At 45.5% G+C, this 21,260-nt stretch overlaps 1 protein-coding gene across 2 annotated transcripts in view; it reads left to right on the top strand.

Annotated features, from left to right (window-relative positions):
- The window catches only part of PIWIL4 (piwi like RNA-mediated gene silencing 4), a 70,469-nt gene extending 50,836 nt beyond the window's left edge, over window positions 1-19,633 (top strand). For both annotated transcript variants that reach the window (XM_032762859.2, XM_032762858.2), the window contains 5 exons: window positions 5,523-5,593; window positions 9,707-9,860; window positions 10,231-10,356; window positions 17,372-17,519; window positions 19,063-19,633. In XM_032762859.2, coding sequence (XP_032618750.1) covers window positions 5,523-5,593; window positions 9,707-9,860; window positions 10,231-10,356; window positions 17,372-17,519; window positions 19,063-19,179 — 616 coding nt within the window. In that variant the 3' untranslated portion in view covers window positions 19,180-19,633. The remainder of the gene's footprint in view (window positions 1-5,522; window positions 5,594-9,706; window positions 9,861-10,230; window positions 10,357-17,371; window positions 17,520-19,062) is intronic.
- The last annotated feature ends 1,627 nt before the right edge of the window (window positions 19,634-21,260 follow it).

Genomic DNA, 21,260 nt, shown 5'->3' with positions numbered 1-21,260 from the left:
CACTCGAACAGGAAGTGCCAGGAGTTCTGCTCCTTTCAGGGTCTCTCTCCGGGGTCGATCACGGACGCATTCCTCCTGCCATGGAGGCATCACCTGCTATACGCCTTCCCTCCGTTTCCTCTGGTGCACAAAGTCCTGTTGAAGCTTCGCAGGGACAAAGCGCATCTGATCCTGATTGCGCCTGCGTGGCCCAGACAGCACTGGAACACCACCCTGCTAGATCTCTCCATGGCCACTCCTGTTCCCCTCCCTCTCCTTCCAGACCTGATCACGCAAGACCACGGCAGGCTTCGCCACCCAGACCTGCGAGCCCTCCACCTCACGGCGTGGCTCCTGCATGGCTAAACACAGCGGAGTTAACGCTGTTCCGCTCCGGTACAGCATATTCTCCTCAGTAGCAGGAAGCCTTCCACTCGCTCTACGTATTTGGCAAAGTGGAAACGCTTCTTGCTGGTGCTCAGCACAGGACGTTACGCCCTTGGAGGCCTTGATTCCCACAGTCCTAGACTACCTCTGGTACCTTAAGCAGCAGGGCCTGGCGACATCCTCTCTGAAGGTGCACTTAGCGGCTATATCCACTTTCCATCCAGGCGAGGGTGGTCACTCCGTGTTCTCCCACCCCTTGGTCTCTCGGTTCATTAAGGGCCTAGAGTGCCTCTATCCCCCTGTACGTCGCCCTGCCCCTACCTGGGATCTCAGTTTGGTCCTGACCAGACTAATGCACCCACCCTTTGAGCCGCTAGCGACTTGCTCGCTCCTGTACGTGTAGTGGAAGACAGTCTTCCTGGTGGCCATTACATCGGCCAGGCGGGTCTCTGAGCTGAGAGCGCTCACTGTGGACCCGCCGTACACTGTCTTCCATAAGGACAACGTACAACTGCGACCTCATCTGGCGTTCCTCCCTAAGGTAGTGTCTGCCTTCCATACCAACCAGGACATCTTCCTCCTCCCGTCTTCTTTCCGAAGCCCCACTCTTCTCGACGGGAGCAGCAGCTAACACTCCTTAGATGTGCGTAGAGCGCTGCTTTCTATATTGAGCGGACGAAGCCCTTCCGAAGTCTCCCCAGCTGTTCTGTGGCGGTCGCGGAACGGATGAAGGGTCTACCAGTCCCTCCAGAGATTTCCTTTGGGAAACAGCATGCATACGCGACATGCTATGACCTAGCTCATGTCCCTTAGGCCATCTCACGGCGCATTCAACCAGAGCTCAAGCTTCATCAGACCGCTTCCTGGCCACGTGCCCTATCCAGGAGATATGCCGTGCAGCGACCTGGTCATCGGTCACACACCCTCGCACTCACGCATGCGCTGGTCAACAATCTAGAAGATGATGCAGCCTTTTGGCGCAGCGGTTCTATGGCTGCTGGCCACATCTCACTCCGACCCCTCCGCCTAGGTAAGGCTTGGGAATCACCTAACTGGAAATGGATATGAGCAATCACTCGAAGAAGAAAAAGACGGTTTACTCACCTTTGTAACTGTTGTTCTTCGAGATGTGTTGCTCATATCCATTCCAAACCCACCCTCCTTCCCCACTGTCGGAGTAGCCAGCAAGAAGGAACTGAAGGGTGGCGGGTCGGCTGGGTATATATATCGGCGCCATAGCGGCGCCACTCCAGGGGCGCCCAGACGACCCGCCAAGCTGTTGCTAAGGTAAAGTTCTCCGACGAAATGTGCCACGCGGCGCACACACACCTGACTGGAATGGATAATGAGCAACACACATCTCAAGAACAACAGTTACAAAGGTGAAGTAACCTACGTCTTGGGCTTGGAAACAAGCCCACTCGAGTGGTGGGAGCACATCATTGTCCTGGAAGTCTGAGAAAATGAGACAGATGCTGCAGAAATTTTCGGATGAGAAAAGCAACTTTCATGCAGACTGTAATGCTGAACTTGCCAACCCTGTGGGCGTAAGGACACAAGATGAGAGCTGCCCTTACTGGGGAAGCAGGTGGCCTTAATTGCAATCTGAAGCTGGCAACTCCAGAACAGCTACCGATCGTAGGGAACCAAGTTTGGAAGTGGGAAAGTTCTACTGTTGGAATCGTGTTGATGCAAGTTTGCAGGGCATTAATCGCATCCTGCTAAGAAGAACCGTGACTCTGGGGAACGGCAGACATTGTGGGATGGCTTTGGCCAAATGGGTTTCACTGGTGGAGGGAGATAGATAAGATGCATATTACTATTCTGCACCACCCCACCTAGCAACCGAGGTACATTAATCAGAAGGGGTATTTTTCCATGGTTCCCAGGCGCTTGTGGATCACCGTTCGGGCGTTTCATTGACATTAACACAGGCCGGCCCGAAAGGTGCAGATGTAACGCTCTTTCGGAACACTGGCCTGTCAGGAAGATGGGCAGGCCGGGACTTTGTTTTCCCAAAGACTGGTTCAAACTTATAGGCTGAACCAGTGCCGAATGACTAAGGAGTGTGCTTTGGCCATTTAAAGGATCAACTGTGGTGATCTCTGAATGGGAAGCTAGACTTGGGGGAAAGCAGCATCCTCGCAGTTATATCCGTGTGCTGTACCCTCCGTAATATTTGGGAAGGGAAGGATGAAAGATTCAGTCAGGCAAGGACCTCCGAGGTTCAATGCCTGGATGCTGAATTTGCACAGCCAGAGAGCAGAGCTACTAGAGGGGCCCAGCACAGGGCTGCAAGGGTTAGAGATTTCTTGAGGGAGCAATTTGAGGCTGAAAACCAACAGTAATGTTTGGTGCCTTGCACGGGAGTGAAGTGCACTGGTTACAATGTTAGTAGGAATCTGTGTTTGCTAAGCTGATTTGCAGTGCCTGTTTCTTTCCTGGGCTAAGGTATCTTTGACTTTCTGCAATAATAAAGACTCTTTTCAAAGCCCAGAATTCATTTATTGAAAAGAAAATAACTTTATTGACAGACACACAAGTTTTTGGGAACCTAAAAGGGTAGGGGGGTGGGGTGGGGAACTATACAGTCACAGGCTTGAATATGTTCTGTCTGGAGTGCTGTGCATTGACTGCTGCACTTCAGGATGGCTATACTGCATGGTGAGGGGGGTTGAGTGCAGAGGGTAAGGGTTGTAGTTCTCAGGGCTGCTTGGTGACTGTACAGGTGTTTGGAGGCAGCTGGTGATGGTGGTAAGAACCTGGATGCTGGGGAACGGGGTTTTGAACTGACATGGGAAAGAGCTTTGGGACAAGGGCAGCGGGGGTGGGGGGGCACGGTAGTGCTCCGCCTGCATGGCTACGAGTGCCTGGATGGAGACTGCTTGGCGCTCCAGGATGCTTATCAGTTGCTTTGTGCTTTTCTTCCTGTCGGCTGCATTTCTCTGGCAGATCCTGCTTTCCCTTTCCCTCCCCCTCCAGTCCTGCACTTTTTGATTCTCTGACAGAGTGCCGCATAACTGCTTGCAGCATGTCGTCTTTGCTTTTTCGCGGCTTCTTCTGGAGGTTTTGTAGTCTCTCAGCTATTGATAACACGGGCAGCCAAGATCTCAAGGTTGCATCTGTAAAGGCAAAAATGCAACACTTAACAGAGGCAGCATTGTTTATACCAGACAGTTATTCCCCTGCAGTCAAGGAGGGTAACAGTCTTCACAATAGCATAATTTTCCCATCCCAGAGAGAGCGCACATAACCCATGGGAGCCCCGAAATGGTGAGTAAGAGGGACTGATTGTTTCAGGGCTGTACTGTCCTTGGGGTTTCTGTGTGTTGGGGAAAGCGAACAGCTGCAGGGGACACCTACACTGAACACTATCCCAACATTTTCCACAGGAGTTTTTCCTGAAAGATATCTCGCTGCTGCGGGTCACCTGGGAAGCATGGGAGGGTCTTCTACTGCAATGCGGATTCTGCCCTGGCCCCTATGCAGCTTGCCTCTGTCTTGCAGTGGTCCCCCTACCCCTCGCGGCACAGTGGCGTGGACATGTTAGCCTGACTGGGACAAGGACCACAGTGGCTCTCCCAAGAAACCTGTGCAAGCGCGTTGCCCACGCTCTGGCTGAAACTTTTGACGAGATTACCGAAGCCGATTACTGCGATGTGATAGACCACATTAATGCGCTGTTCCGCATCTGGGCATGCATGCATGCAGCCCTAACCCTCCCTTCTGTCCCGAAAAATTTCAGTCCTGAAAATAAAAGCTGCTTACCGGGAACCCGCTCCTCTGTTTGTCCTCCACCAAGTACCGGCTGCTGCGACTGGCTGCCTTCCTCCTGGCTTGAGAAGAGCTCCTAGCTGCATGCCTCCTGGGACTCCGGAGTGTCTCCCTCTACCCCAGTACCCTCACTCTCGCTTTCCTCCTCCTCCCCCCGCTCTGAAATGTCCATCGTGATCCTCAGAGTAGAGGTGGGGTCACCCCCAAGTATCACATCCAGCTCTTTGTAAAAACGGCAGGTCGTGGGGGCAGTGCCGGAGCAGCAGTTTCCCTCGTGGGCTTTGCAGTAGGCACTCTGCAGCTCCTTCACTTTAACCCTGCACTGCAGCGTGTCCCAGTCATGGCCTCTTTCCGGCGTGGCCCTTGATATCTGCCCATAGGTATTGTAATTCCTATGGCTGGAGCGCAGCTGGGACTGCACAGCTTCCTCCTCCCAAACACTGATGAGGTTCAGCAATTCACCACTGCTCCATGGTGGTTCTCGTTTGCCACGTGGAGCCATGGTCATCTGGAAAGATTCACTGATTGCACTGTACACCTGGCTGAGCAAACAGGAAGGGGATTTTTAAAATTCCCGGGGCATTTAAAGGGCAGGTCTGACGCTCGGTCATCTGAGGCTAGGGCAGTAGATTTCAAACTGATGAGCAGAGTGGCTGAAGAGCCATTCTGGGATACCTCCGAATACCTCTGGAGACCAATAACAGCACTTTTGGTGGCGACACTGGCGGAGCGACGCTGCATTAGCAGCGCTATAGTTGTTATTCCCCAAGTCGAGGTGGAGTACAGCCAGCGCTGTAGCCAGGGAGATACAGTGCTGTGTGTTCATTGCAAGTATGGACGGTGAGTGAGTTGCAGCGCTGTAAAGCCACCACCAGTGCTGCAGCTCTCCAGTGTAGCCAAACCCATAGTCTGTTCATCTTACAACACCCCAGTGAGAGATGTAGGCATTTTACAGAGAAGAAAGAAAAATAAGAGGTTGAAGCTCAAGTTTTCAAAAGTGGCCTCTAACTTCAGATTCCTCAGTGTTTTGGGTGGCCAACTTTAGACACCAACTAGCTAATTTTCAGAGTTGTTGAACGCTTAATCTACCAATAGAGTCAGTGTGAGCTAACTAGACATCAAGTTTGAAAAATGTAGCTCATGAATCCTGGGGAATAAGGCAGGTCTGACCTGTTCTACTGCATTGCTCAGGATCTGGATTTCATGTTCTCCTAAGCTATGCCTAGGTTGAAGAGTCCTCCCTTTATTGGTAGTTTCAGGTGATGGCTGTATGATTTATGAGAACCGCAGCCCACAGTAAAGGAAACTTGGTGTTAAAGTAATGCAAAACTCAGAAGAACACAATTGTAGTAGTTGCCTAGTAACTTACTACTTATTTTTAGGTGGTTCTCTCGCTGCATCCTTCGGAATACAGGGACTGATATCGCAGATTGTTTAAAAGTCTGCATGAAAGGTATAATGTCATCTATCTTTTAAAGTTAGAGCAATACAGTTTATAGGTTGATTATTGGCTATTTCTCAATTTATTGTTTGCATTACATTCTAATCTCCTGTGTAAATGAATTTCACAGTGCATCAGAACCTGTAGTATTATAGAAACGATTATTATTACAGAAATGGCTACCCAAACTAGTTTTAAAACCAGATGCACAACATTATTACACCAATTACTCTGTATTTTGTAAATTCTAATATTCTTTTATTGGTTCTTCTAATAATAAGTTAGGAGTTTAACTTTTAAATCCTTAGTCACAGGAATAGTCCTTATTCACTATACAGAGTACTACTCCCATGTCCTCACTTTGTAAACTCCTTGGGGCAGGGAACCTTGACTTATTATGTATTTGTAAAGAGTAAGGCTCACCAGGTGTGCTATATAAATCAAAATTACATGGCAATATATAGTAAGAGACCTTGAAAATGTCACTCATCCAGCGTGATTAGGACTCTTCTTCATCAACATCTGTAGAATCTAAGCTCTACCAAAAAACAAAATAAAACACCCCAACCCCGTTTCTAACTCTTGTAGTTGTGAAGAAAACCTCCCAAGGTATATATTCTCGCCTAAGCCATGTCTCACCATCAACACTGCTGTTTATATCTGTGCTGGGGGGCTGAGTATGTATTTACGCTACACACTGCTGAAAGAAGCCTGCAGTGTAGATGTAGTATAACTCTTCAGAGAGATGGTTCCAGTGTTGCTGTCACTTTAAGAGGAGCAGATGAGTTTGCCTGTCACCAGTGCTAAGGCTGCCAGAGTCCAACCATCACTCCTAGGAGGGATGGGCCTTGGTGGGGCTTCCCCACCAAAAGCAGAGGCCCACACATGCTCAGTGGGAGAATGTCTAGCAGAATCTTTGCTCCTCACGCCCCCCGGCCCCCATAGAGGAGCCCTCCGTGGCAGTAACAGGCAAGGCGCCTGCTGCTATTGGTCTTCAGGATGGCTTGGATCACCCTCCTCTTTGTTCTGATGCTACTGCTTTATTTTTGGGATGACTGGGGTCAGGTATAGGAGGAGGGAAATCTCACTCTCTGCCATTCCAGCACAGGACTCTGCTTTATTTTGAGTTGAGGAATTGGTGCCTATCAGAAGCAAAGAAAAAGATCCAAATTCAGATATGTGACTTTTGTCCAACTCTTCATCATACAAGTTACGTCAGTTTATTTACAGTATATACACCCATTTCCAGTGTGTAATTTGCATCTTTGATTTTGGCCTCTGGAGACTTATCCTGATCCAAAGTGCATTAACGTTAGTGGGAATGTTTCCATTTACTGTGGTAGGCTTTGGCCTATAATTTGCATATTTCAAGTATATTATAAATAGGGCTATCCAGTGATTAAAAAATTAATCTTGATTAATTGTGCTGTTAATAATAATAGAATACCATTGATTTAAATATTTTTGGATGTTTTTTACATTTTCAAATATATTGATTTCAGTTACAACACAGAATACAAATATTTGCACTGCTAAAATCAGCTCTTTTCAATTCACCTAATACAAGTACTGTAGTGCAATCTCTGTCATGAAAGTTGAACTTACAAACGTAGAATTATGTACAAAAAAAAACTGCATTCAAAGATAAAACTGTGTAACTTTAGAGCCTACAAGCCCACTCAGTCCTACTTCTTGTTCAACCATTCACTCAGACAAACAAGTTTGTTTACATTTGCAGGAGATAATGCTACCTGCTTCTTGTTTTCAGTGTTACCTGGAAGAGAACAGGCATTCGCATTGCACTGTAGCTGGTGTTGCAAGATACTTATGTGCTAAAGATTTGTATGTCCCTTCATGTTTCCAGAGGATATGCATCTATGCTTATGACAGGTTCTGCTTGATAACGATCCAAAGCAGTGCATACTGTTGCATGTTCATTTTCATTATCTAAGTCAGATGCCACCAGCAGAAAGTTGATTTTCTTTTTGGTGGTTCAGGTTCTATAGTTTCCACATGGAAATGCTGCTCTTTTAAGACTTCTCAAAGCATGTTCCACACTTCATCCCTCTCAGATTTTGGAAGACACTTGAGTTTCTTAAACTTTGGGTCGAGTGCTGTAGCTATCGTTAGAAATCTCATGTTGGTACCTTTGCGTTTTGTCAAAGCAGTGAAAATGTTCTTTAAATGAGCAACATGTGCTGGGTCATCATCTGAGACTGCCATAATATGAACTATATGGCAGAATGTGGGTAAAACCACAGAGCAGGGGACATACAGTTCTCACCCAAGCAGTTCAGTCACAAATTTTAATTAATGCATTATTTTTCTAACGAGCATCATCAGCATGGAATCATGTCCTCTGGAACGGTGGTTGAAACATGAAGGAACATATGAATATTTAGCATATCTGGCACAAATACCTTGCAATTCTGGCTACAAAAGTGCCAAGCAAACACCTGTTCTCACTTTCAGGTGACATTGTAAATAAGCGGGCAGCATATCTCCTGTAAATATAAACAAACTTGTTTGTCTTAGCAATCAGCTGAATAAGAAGTAGGACTGTGTGGGCTTGTAAGCTCTGAAATTTTACATTGTTTAGTTTTTGAGTTCAGTTAAATAACAATAAAAAATCTACATTTGTAAGTTGTACTGTCACGATAAAGAGATTGCACCACAGTACTTGTATGAGGTGAATTGAAAAATACTATTTCTTTTGTTCACAGGTTCGACTTTCCAAAGTGCTATGGGATGCTTGACTCCTGGCTCTGCTCAAGTCCCCGCACCCATTCCACCTCTTTTCCCAAGGCCCCATCCCTGCCTCAGCTCTTTCTGGCCCCGCTCTGCCTCTTCCTTTCCCCAAGCATGCCATGTCCTTGCTACTTCCTCCTGCACCCCAACCTTCTGCACGCCACGGAACAGCGGGCAGGGAGGGGGAGGTGCTGAACCATGGGACCCACCAGCAGGCAGGAGGCACTGGGGGATGAGGAGGTGCTGATGAGGGAGCTACCAGTGGGTCGTAAGTACCCACAATATTTTCCCGGTGGGTACTCCAGCCCTGGAGCACCCATGGAGTCAGCACTTAGGCTTTTGTTTATCTTTTTTACAGAGCAAATGTTTGTAATAAAAAATAAATAATATAAAATGAGCACTGTACACTTTGATTGGCCTCTTACAGTTGGTATGGCTACTTCAACCTTTTCATGTTCTCTGTATGTATAAATATCTTCTTGCAGTATGTTCCTGTCTATGCATCTGATGAAGTGGGCTGTAGCCCACAAAAGCTTATGGGCTGTAGCCCACAAAAGCTTATGCTCAAATAAATTCGTTAGTCTCTACGGTGCCACAAGTACTCCTGTTCACTTTGTAGTCTGCATTGTAATTGAAATCAATATATTTGAAAATGTATAAAAACATCCAGAATATTTAATAAATTTCAATTGGTATTGTTTAACAGTGTGATTAAAACTGATTAATCAAGATTCATTTTTTTGCGTTAATCGTGTAATTAACTAATTGGGCACAATTTATAATTAGGGCTGACATCTTTAAGTAGATCTAAGATGGATGTGTGTTTTGTATATGTTTGTATATACACAGGAATATATAGTGTTCTGCATTAGAATCTTAAATACAAGCATGTGTAGTTTTTGGTACTTGGAATAGATAAAAACTGTGTTCAGCTTTTGGTAAATCATGAACACTTGATGGAGCCAACTGTATATAAAATACAGGAAACCACAATAAAAAGATATAATCAATTTATTTGAGTCATTAACACTAGGAATGAATTTATACTATTAAGTTTCATAAAGTAATATGTTGTATATTAATGCATTAAAAATATTCAAGTGAAACAAAAATGCATCAAAGAACTTGCTGTTACTATTAACAGCACATACAGTACAGTACACATTTTAGCAGAGAGGGAGAATTATTACCGCTAGAGCCAGGGCTGGATGATATAAGTTTTTATCTCCAGTACTATTTTTATGACACAATATTCTATGAAAATCAAAACAAAATGATTGAATATTGTTACAAAAGAAAATAATATTATTATTAAATTAGGTTGCAAAGAAATAAATCCTGATCACTCTCTCCTTACTGATGCGGTGTGTAATATAGGCGCTATCAGCAAGTGGCACAAGTATAATTGTGAGTTGCCTGCGCGCATCATAGTATACCGTGATGGTGTTGCAGATGGCCAGCTGAAGATGGTGGTGGATTATGAGGTCCCACAATTACTTAGTGTCCTCACAGAATTGACTACTAATTACAGGTAACTAGAATTTCTTCTCTCCCCTCCCCTTCCATGTTAGAGAAATCAAAGCAAATTCAATGGTCTTGTATCTATTATGTAATTTCCTATAGAATATATCTGAAAACATAAAATTCTGGCTGACATTGCTGATTTCCAAAGAGACTGAGGACTTAGAGACGCTATCATGTAACTTGATTGTTCTTTCAGCTCTCAACCATAACCCATTGTTTATATGCTTTATAAAAAGACAAGTAGAACATTCTGAATGAAATATGGCAACATAATTCAAGCCATCTGCCTGTTTCTATTCTTAGTCCTTTTATAACTAGGAAAGAGGTAATATGAAATCATTTATTATAGCTACTTTATATTTGTCCTTTGTTTCAAGTCCCAAAGTGTCAGTGATTGTGGTCAGGAAGAAATGCATTCCTCGATTCTTTGCAGAGGCAAACAGAAGCTTGCAAAACCCGCCTGTTGGCACTATTGTTGACACAGAGGCTACTCGTCCTGAATGGCAAGTATACTTGCGTCAGACCAAAAGAATCTGCTGTCTCCTTCATAGAGTACAATTTGAATATCAGATTGAGAGTATAATGTTGTTAAGCAGGAGTCTTCTAAAACTTTAGGTTAGAAAGGCACCCTGAAATTTTTTCAGCTCTCCTAGTTCAACAACCATACATTATAATTTGTTTGAAGGAGCAAATGTATCTGCTTTCAGATATGCTTACCAGCAAACTATTTTATGTTTAATCCCTGCACAAAAATTCTGATTTTGAAGCTCCTATTAAAAGTGAAATATACAGTGTTCTGCACTGAATTATGCTAACCAAATTGAAAAAGTACATAAATGTCATTAATTTTTTAATGACAGTTACAGTATACAAAATGTACGTACCAACATAATCTGTTCATCTTTACATTGTATTTCAAAAGATGAATCCTCAAAAAAAAAAGAAAAGAAAATACAACTTAGTATTCTCATGTGGGTCTGATTTGCCTCTGTATTACTCCAGGTTTATGTTGATGCAATTCCATTTATTTCACTGGCATGAAGTTAGAGTAATGCATGGGCGAATCGGACCCATATGAGAATCCTAAAGTTTATTTTCTCTGTTATACTTGTTATAGGTATTAATATTAATGTAACTAGCTAAAGATGCTACATTAATAGACATTGATACAGAGATGACAGACTCAGAAACCTAACAAGGAAAAAGGTCTGCATTTTCATGTCCTTTTCAAACCCATTTCAGCCAAGACTTTTAACTCGGCCTTGTCTACACTATAGAGTTTTTATCAACAAAAGTTATGTTGACACTCAAAAAGCGCGATAATAAAAATCGGTATTGCATGTTCACACTACTCTCCCTCTGTCGTCAGGCACTAGCATTGACAGTGTGAGCAGCGCATTGTGGGTATCTGTGCCACAGTTCAACTCAACATCTTCTGCCACTAAGTCTTGTGGGAAAGTGGAGTGGATCACAGTGCATTTTGGGAGTGGGCTTAACATCCCATGATGCATTGTTTTCCATCCCAGCATTCAGTGGGCTTCCAGCTTTCTTTCATGGCATTTTTCAACAGCCCTTGTTCGCTGTGCACCCCAGCATGTGTGTGTGAAGGGTTGGATCCTACACTGCTCTCCTATGCTCTGATAACTGTCATTAAGACATCACGGATAGCAGTGCAGTTAATCATGAAGTTCCTAACTGAACAGGACTCCCGGTTGCCTCACGTGCTCTGTGATGTGGATAGGAGCAACTTAGATTCCTGTTGGCATTCATGGAACAGCTGCACATGGTGGACCATCATTTCTGGCCTCAGGAAACAAGCAAGGAGTGGTGGGATCATATTGTCATACTGGTCTGGGATGACAAACAGTGGCTACAGAACTTTCGGATGCAGAAAGCCACCTTCTTGGAACTGTGTGCTCACAGCGGCACTAGAACATCGGACCCAGAGTTGCCCTATTGGTAGAGAAGCATGTGGCAATCGCAATGTGGAAGCTAGTGACTCCAGCCTGCTACTGGTTAGTCATGAATCAGTTTGGAGTCAGAAAGTCGACTGTTGGGGTTGCGTTAATGCAAGCGTGCAGGACCATTAATTGCATCCTTCTATGAAGGATCCTGACTCAGGGAAATGTGTGTGAAATAGTGGACAGCGTTGCAGAAATGGATTTCCCTAACTGTGGAGAGTGCCAATTTTGACACCAGACCACCTTGCAACAGAGTACATTAATAGGAAGGGGTACTTCTTCATGGTGTTGCAGGTGCTTATGGATCACTGTGGGTGTTTCACTGACATAAATGCAAAGTGGTCCAGGAAGATGGATGTCCATTCCATGACCCGCTTGCCTACCCTTCTGTTGGAGCCAGCTGGCAAGAAGGAACTGAAGAGGTGGTGGCTTGGCAGGGCCCTATTTGTGGTACCATCAAGGTGCGATTCCAGGGGGCACTTGGACCAACCTGAAGGGTGCTACTAGAGGAAAAACCTTCTGACAACTGTGTCCGTGGCACGCACATACCTACTTGGATTGGACATGAGCAACACATCTTGAAGAACAACCGTTACAAAAAGGTAGGTAATAGTTTTTTCTGCCATACTGATTAGCTGCACAGGGAAATGTCGAGCACACAAACACAGCATGCCTTGTATATTTATGTACCCTGAACCCACTTCATGCATCTTCAGGAACACCAGCCTGTACAGAAAGCTGCAAGTAGGGACTTTTTCTTCCGGACCAGAAGATTACAGTGGGGGATTTTGAAGTGATACTGGGAGACCTAGCATACCTCTTACAGCCATGGCTCATGAAACTTTACACAGGAAACCTGGATAGCAGTAAGGAGCGGTTCAACAACAGGCTGATTAGGTGCCGGATGACCGTGGAATGTGCCTTTGGCAGATTAAAGGTGCACTGGTGATGCCTTTATGGCAGGTTAGACCTCAATGCGGATAATAATCCCATGGTCACAACTGCGTGTTGTATGTTGTGTAATATTTGTGAAGCTAAGGGTGAAAGGTTTGCTTGGGTGGAGTGCTGAGGCAGACTGTCTGGCTGCTGATTTTGAGCAGCCAGAAAGCAGGGCTATCGGAGGCACAGAGGGGGACAATTAGAATCAGGGAGGCTTTGAGGCAACACTTTGAAAATTAGGAGCAGTAATGTATATCCCTGTGCTTGGTACAGCAGTGTTACATTACATCTAGTTTTCCTAGGAAGGAACTGTGAATTTTGGGGCCTTAAATTCCAGTAAGCAAATGATTAAACTGCCTGTGTATGTCTTGGGTAGTGCCTGCTATCTCAATTTGTAGGGCACAAAGATTACTTATCATTCAAAAACAAAACACACTTGGTGGGAAAGAAGGTATCAGGGAAGGGCAGACTTTCAGAGCTGTGCATAGGTCTAGCTATCATTCTGAAAGTTGTCCAAGGGATTAGAGTGAATGGGAAATAGAGAAGTCTCGGAAAGTGGAAAGGAATGTGAAAGTGGAGTTGGGGGACATGGAAAAGAGTTTTGAATGGGCTGCAAGGGAGGGTGGGCACACATCTGCTCAGTATGAAGCATTATTAAGGACTTCAGCATCTGTGTTTGCTCCCCCATTACTTCAGTCATCTGCATAGTAACATCCTTAACGAACTTCTGATATTATTTTCTGTCTCACCTTTTGGCTTCCCTCCATTCCTGGCCTTCCCTTTTCTCTACATTAAAGAATTGCAGTACTTCCTTGAACATGTTGTCTTTGTTCTGTTTTGTGTGCTTTATCATCTGGCCGACATGCTCTGCCAGAGTGTAGGGGGTGCCCTGAAGCCACATCTGTAGAAGCATAAAAAACAATCACGCTTCTCTTCTATTGTTAAGTTCATACACAGCATTGAAACATTTCAGTAAAATGCACCTCTGGTAACAACAATCACTTTCTCACTGACCCTTGGCAAGCACACATCTTGGCAAACACCCCAAGCATGATGAGTGTTGGCTGGGGGATAGGGGTAAATGTTCTACACAGGAGCACAGCACTGAGGCCAGCACCGAGATCAGGGCCAGTGCTGAGCCTGGCACCAAAACTGAGGAATCTGAAAGCTGGAGGGACAGAAGACCATGTACCAGCCCGGGTGTCATCTTCACCCCTGATGAAGTGGTGACACCAACTCCAGTGGACAACAGGGCTCACCAGGAGCTGTTGAGGAGAGTGGCCCAGAATCTGGGACTCCAGGTGGAGGAGGCAATGAACCCTGTGGTGGATATTTTGATGCAGGAGCCCTTACTGCTCATAAAGACCATTCAGACCAGTACCATGACATTGTGGCTGACGCCCGCCTCTCTACTTCCCACAACTAAAGGGATAGAGAGAAAGTACTTTGTGCCATCAAAGGGGTACAAATACCTCTTTACCCCCAGTCAGCCTGGGTCAATGGTGATAGCGGCTCCAAATGAATGGGAGAAGCAGGGGCAGCAAGGTCCAACACCCAAAGGAAAGATTGTGAAGAAGCTGGACCTCTTTGGTAGAAAGGTTTATTCTACTGGAGGGCTCAGCTTTGCCTTGCAAACTAGCAAGTGATCCTTGGTTGCTATAATTTCAGCTACACAAAGCACAGTCGCTTAGCAGGGGTGTGCTGTCCTGCTTCTTGCTTGCTGGAAAGCAACTGCTGAGACTGGCTAGACACCTTCAGAATGGTGAACAGTTCCTGGCTGCCTGCCCCACTGGGCAACCCCCCCTCCACCTCTTCATCAAGGTTAACTCTTCCTGCCGCCTCCAGGCCCGTCCAAGTATCCATGGACCTCTTGGCGGTGGAGGTGGGGTTGCTTTTGAGGATAGTGTTCAGCTCCTTATGGAACCAACAGATCTTGGGTGCAGCACTAGAATGAAGGTTTGCTTCCCTCGCCTTCTCGTTCGCCTGCCTCAGCTTTCTTGTCTTTGCTCTGCACTGCACCATGTCCTGGTCATACCCCTTTTCATATAAGCCTCAAGAAATCTACACATGGGTATTGAAATTCCTATGGCTGAAGTGCAGCTGGGACTGTACAGCCTCCTCTTCCCAAATACTGAGCAGATCCAGCAGCTCCTCAGCTAAGTTCCCTCTTCACTGTGTGGCTGCGCAGCTGCCTGTTAAGCCCTGCACAAGGGCTTGAGGCTGCAGCGAGGAGAGATGCTTCTCCCCTAGCATGAACCTGTGCCGGCAGGGAGAGGTGCCCCTCCCCACCGGGGTCCAGCATGGACCTGCAGCAGCAGGGAGAGATGGGGTGCCTCTCCCCATGGGTCCCAGCACAGGCCTGCTGCAGTGAGGAGAGGCACCCCTCCCCACCGGCCCCAGCACAGACCTGCTGGGGTATGGGGAGAGGAGAACCTCCCTTGGCCCAGCCCAGGCCAGTCAGAGCTACTGGGGAGAGGAGCCCTGGGCCAGCCCCGCCAGAGCTGCTGCGGCTAGCAAGAGGCATCTCTCCCCTGGTCCTAAGCTGCTGTGGCGAGAGAGGGCTGGGGAAGTCCTCTCCCCTCCCGCAGCTGCGGGGCAGCCTGCACCCCAAACCCCTCATCCCTGGCCCCACCCCATAGTCCACACTCCAGCCCTCTGTTCCAGTCCTGAGCCCCTTCCCACACTCTGAACCCCTCATCCTCAGACCCTTCACCCCCTAGCTGGAGCCCTCACCCTCCCTGCACCCTACCCTCAGCCCCAACCCCCCTTCTAAACCCATCATCCCCAGAACCTGCACCCTACCTCCAGCCCTAAGCCCTCAAGCCCCTGCACCCAAACCCTCTGCCCCAGCTCTGAGCCCACTCCCATACCCTGAGCCCTCATCCCTAGCCCCACCCTGGAGCTCACACACCCCACCCCAACCCTCTTCTCCAGCCCTGAGCCCCCTCCGAACTCCTTGGCCCCACTCCTACCAAATGAATTCTATGTTCACCAATACGAAGGTGATGTGTTATACATGGATGTAAAAAATTAGAGGCAACACTGCTCCTTAGTAGATCAGCAGGATAGCTTTTGACATGTGGGGTTGCCATGGTCACCTGGGAACATGTGATGAGACCTCTCCACAGGGAGCAAACAGGAAATGGAATTTCAAAAATTCCCTGGCTTTAAAGGGGAGAGGTGGGAATGGTTGTTTACCTGGCTGGAGGGCAGCAGATTTCAAACTGCTGACCAGAGCAGTCAGGATGCACATTGTGGGTCCTTGGCTACACTTGGGAGTTACAGTGCTGTTAGTGGCTTTATAGCACTGTAACTCACTCCCCGTCCACACTGGCAAGGCACATACAGCCCTGTCTCTCCCTGGCTACAGCACTGCTTGTACTCCACCTCCACATGAGGAATAAAGAGTATAGCACTTCTGCTGCAGCACTGGGGTGCCAGGGTAAACAGGGAATAATCTTAGTATGCTGTTACTGACCTCTGGAAGCTTCCCATAATCCTTTTAGGTAAAGATTACTCTTTGTTCTGTTTTGATGTCTCTCTTTATTGTGTTGTGAACTCCGGGCTCCCGAAGCTGTTTATCAAAAAAAACAAACACAGCTAGTATTTGCTGTGAATGAGCAGAGGCAGGCAGGGGGGCTCCCTTTGGAACGCCCACAGCTAGTGTTTGCTTGAAGAGAGGGGAAGGGAGGAGGCTTGAGGAGAGAAGCAGCATGGCATGCGGGAGGGAGGGAGTGGGGGTCCGTTTCGGGGAGGCTGCTTATCTGGTCTGTTTGCTTTCAGAGACGGGTGGGGGAGGGCGTTGGAACTTGCAAGGCAGCTGCTGACAGTGTTGGCTCTAAAAATTCACACTCTCCCCCATGCTCCCTGTCACACTCCACCCCATCCCCCTCTTTTGAAAAGCACGTTGCAGCCACTTGAACGCTGGGATAGCTGCCCATAATGCACCAATCCCAATGCTGCTGCAAATGTGGCCACGACAGTGCGCTGGCAGCTGTCAGTGTGGCCAGACTGCAGCGCTTTCCCTACTCAGCTGTAGAAAGACAGGTTTAACTCCCAGCGCTGTACAGCTGTAAGTGTAGCCATACTCTGGGACACCTCCTGGAGGCCAATAAAAATCAAGTGCGGTGTCTACAGTGGTACTTTGTCAACAAAACTTTTGCGCAAAAAAGCCTTGTCTCGGATGGCTTTGTTTTGTTGATAAAACAAGGCATTTTTGCCACCAAAAGTTGCCTAATAGTGATTATGCCTCCACTTTTTTGTAGACAAAAGCTGTCTTTTGTTGGTAAAACTCTGTAGCGTAGACAGGGCCCTGGACTTGTCTAGAATATAAAGAGAGGAGGATCAGATTCTCATTTACACTAAGGCCCCTTTACATTGCAAGACTTGTAAAGGGAAATGTAAATCTAGCCTAGAGAACCTTAATCTGATTGCAGCATAGTAAATCCACTAGTTTCAGTAGAGTTAGTCCTGATTTACAACAGTGATAGTGAGATCACAGGCCCTTAAATGATAAAGAACCACCTTACATTTTAACTAATAGGCAGTATTAGTGAGGGTAAACTGTCAAGTGCACATAAGCTAATGCCTTTTTTTTTCTCCCCCTCTAATTCTTTAGGTATGACTTTTACCTAATCAGCCAACTAGCACGTCAGGGAACTGTCAATCCCACATACTACAACGTTGTGTATGATAACAGTGGATTAAAACCAGATCACATGCAGCGTCTCACGTACAAGATGTGCCACCTGTACTACAACTGGCCAGTGAGTAAATAGTCACATACAATCATCATTAAAAGTAGTGTAATTTTTCCAGCTGGTTTTAAATAAAACTGGAAAGAAATCACGCAGAGTTTCACATTTGATGATTCAATGTAGTTATCAGAGTACTGCTGTTATAAAAAGGGTAGAACTGCAATTTCCAATCATAGCCACCCTGTTGCTGTTATGGTGGGAGGCATAGGTGACTTGTTCCTCCAGATGCTGGGGTAGGGGGCACAATGTATAGGGGAGGACATATGACTGCCCACGTCTCTTCTACCCAGCAACCCTTTTGTACTGCGCCCAGCCTGGGGCTGCTGTGCTTTCGCCACCCCACCACAGTTACCTGCAGGGAGAGCTCTGTCTTTCTCCTGCTGTGCACCCCCGCCCCATGTTAGACCGCTCTCACTGACAGCCGGGCCCAGACAGGGAGTGCTATGGAGTCATTTCTCATGCAGCTGAAGCTGGCCACTCTGGGTCACTGATTCTGTGTGGCGCAGCAGTTGCCTGAGAGCGAGCGTAGCTGGGGCAGCGGCCCACCTCACCCGGTCTGCTCCCTGCCCAGGCCCAGCTGCCAGGGACAGGGGCTGAACATGCAAGGGGGCAGGTGCAGCAGGAGAAGGACAGAGCCCTTCTTCCTCCTCCCTCCACCCCCCTAAGCAGGCTAAGCAGAAATTTTGATTCCACATGCCTCTACCATGTCATCTGTGGTGGGAGGAGCAGCTTCTCCAGCTGCAAGCTGCTTGGACATATTTACAAGGGCTAGAAGATTGTTTCTTAGTAGCCAAAAAGCTATTTTGAAAGGCTTGTGTGTGCTGAAACCCCCCTGGAAAATGTTTTTGATATTAATTCAGTTCCTAGTAGACATGTATCCATATCACAATTATTGGTACTAATTGGGAACCTTGGCGTACTTTAATAGAGAGGCCAATGATTGAATAGGCAGACAGCCTGCATTACACATTCAGCTGTAGAAGTGGTCACTCCATTTCAAGGTTGAGACATTTTGGGTATTTCTACACTGTGCTCAAGATATAGAATTGCAGCACATGTTGGCGTACCAGAGCTAGCTTTAATTGATGTAGCTCACTAAAAATAGCAGTGTAGCCACAGCAGTCCAGGCTTGCCCCCCGAGTATATACTCGGGATCCCGGGTGAGATTATACTTGTTTTGATGAGGGAGTGGAGAGAGGAGAGCTGAAGACAGGAATCCTTCCCTTCAGCAGGTATTTAAGAAATTGAATTCAGATACAGTCTAAAGACCGGGGGGAGTGGCCTACTTCTCCAGTAGGTGTATACAACATAACCTTTTGAATAAAGGAGATGGTGTTTTCATTGTGCAGGAGTGCCCTCTATCGGCTGAATTTCATTGGTACAAACGTGGGCAATTCCTGCCTACCATTGGCTAGAAAAGGAATTCTGGGATTATATTATGTTTGGAAATGGGGCAGTTGGGATCTTAAAAATAGTTTTGCTTTTCTCAGCAGAAAGCAGCAATACAGGCTGGGAATGTCAGTCTTAAATTCATCTGATGTTTGTTTCATAGGGTCTAATCAGAGTGCCAGCGCCATGTCAGTATGCCCACAAGCTGACCTTCCTGGTGAGTCAGAGCATTCACAGAGAGCCAAGCCTGGAACTAGCTGACAAGCTTTTCTATTTGTGAGGAGAATAATAATAATAAATCATGAAGACAACTTTAAGAAATACTAACATGGCCAAATCTGGATATGGTCTCATGGCTGCCAGCATAGCGTAGCTCAAACCTCGGTCTTGTATTTGAAGGAAAATATCTAGTTTCAGACTTAGAGAAATATCTATTCTCTGAATTAAGAGAACAGAGAATCCTGAACAGTGTAAGGGATTAAGGTACTTTGCTTCAGTTAGCCCCAATAGGAGACTTGGAGCATACTCCCTAGTAACATTTGAAAATGTATATGATAGACATTTTGTTGATATAGATACGCTGTACAGCTGATTATTCAGTAAGCATATCATTGCCAGTAAGCATATCATTGTTTTAGAGGGTTACTTGTTCCTTCAAAGACTCTTTTAGAAAACCGTTTGGATAAGGTTGAAATTTTTTTAACAAATAAAGTTTTATTCTGTTTGCATTTTAAGATTATTTTTGATAATTAGTTAGAATATATATCAAACTTTCTTTTAAGCTCACTCTACTATTGATAGATAATCCTAAAAAAAAAAAAAAAAAAAAAAAAGCCCAGTGTTGCATGGATGTTTTGCAAATTAACACAAATCACTGTAAACAAAATATAGGAACAGACACCTTGTTATACATACATATTAGCTGGGAGGTATTACTAAATGGTCTGGAACTCAGTTCATTGAAAAAATTGATTTGGAGGAGTCTGGTTTTTTTAAGTGTTAAATTACATCTATTGTAGTTTGATTATTTAAATAGTGTAGGTGCCTCACTGCACTAGTTAGATTAATAGCCCTACTTTGTGAATTTTTCATTCAAGGATCTGGGTTCAGCAGTCAAATTGTGTCTCAGCAACCCTGGATGGTTGGTAAATGTTACCATATATGCTTAATAAATGGGTAGACTGAAGTTAAGTGTCTTGGTCGTAGCAAAATTTTGAGTGAAGAGCAAGAATACAACCTAGGATACTTAACTCTATCTGATTTTTATGTATTAGTACCACAGAAATAACTATATTCTATGTTCAGATACTTCACAAACATATGAAAAGTTTCCCGGTTTTAAAAGGGGGGTTTCACATAGAGATACAGTCAAATCTGTAAAATAAATGAGTGGGATTCAAAGTGAAAAGCCACCCACAAGCCATATCTAAGGAAGTAATGAAAGTGGAGTCTACACATTGCTGGGGTGAGCTGTTTCCACTTTGGGCAAAAGAGTTCAAAGAATCAGGATTGATACTGATAGCAAAGAATAACGGTGGAGAGATTGCTGCCCAAAAATGTCCCAGATTAGATTGCTCCCTGAAGAGTTCTGCATCTTGCACCTTTTTCACATAGTTCCAGTCAGTGACCTAGTTCTCTGAAACTAGTGGAATCTATTAATAGTTGTATCATTGTTACCACAGGTCACTTATCAAAATAAGCACTCTTAGTATTATTGAGTCCCTCATACAGGTAGTTTGCCACCTGGAAGCCAGTGAGTCCCTAGCTAGACTAGTGATATGAAGCATCTTGATGGGTATCTGATGTGACTATTACACTATTCCATATACAGCTACAGCGTTCTCTATTTTGATAGAATTGACGGTTTCAAAAAAAAGTGAGTGAGAGTTCTATTGAAAAAAGAATATCCACGCAGAGACTTGCGCCAAACTAACAAAACATTTAAACTTCAACTCAATTATTTTGGTTCCAGCTACCAGGTTGACTAGCCTGCAATGACAGTTGCTAACTGCAGTGTTACTCTGAATAATTGCATTCTGGCTTAGAGCACATAGGCTTGTACTTTAACAGTGCACAGTTAAAATTATGAATTAACTTGTGGTTTCCAGTTGCCTGAAATCTTATAAACTTACATGCAAAAATCAACATGGAGAATGTTGAAAGTTAATCAATGACCAGGCAGAGCCACAATTAAGGCTGTATAACTTTAACTCCGCCTTCTTATGCATATGCATTACAATACATTGCCAAATCCATAGCTGATGTATATTGGCTGTTTAATTTTAATGGTTAATAGCCTATGGTTTAGTGGCCCATAGAACGGAAGATCATTAATTACATGATTCACATACTGTGCTCTCA

This window comes from Chelonoidis abingdonii, chromosome 1 (assembly GCF_003597395.2).
Source record: "Chelonoidis abingdonii isolate Lonesome George chromosome 1, CheloAbing_2.0, whole genome shotgun sequence".
Classification (NCBI taxonomy): Eukaryota; Metazoa; Chordata; order Testudines; family Testudinidae; genus Chelonoidis; species Chelonoidis abingdonii.
The sequence above is the reverse complement of the archived record's forward strand: the minus strand, read 5'-3'. Positions and strand labels throughout refer to the sequence as shown.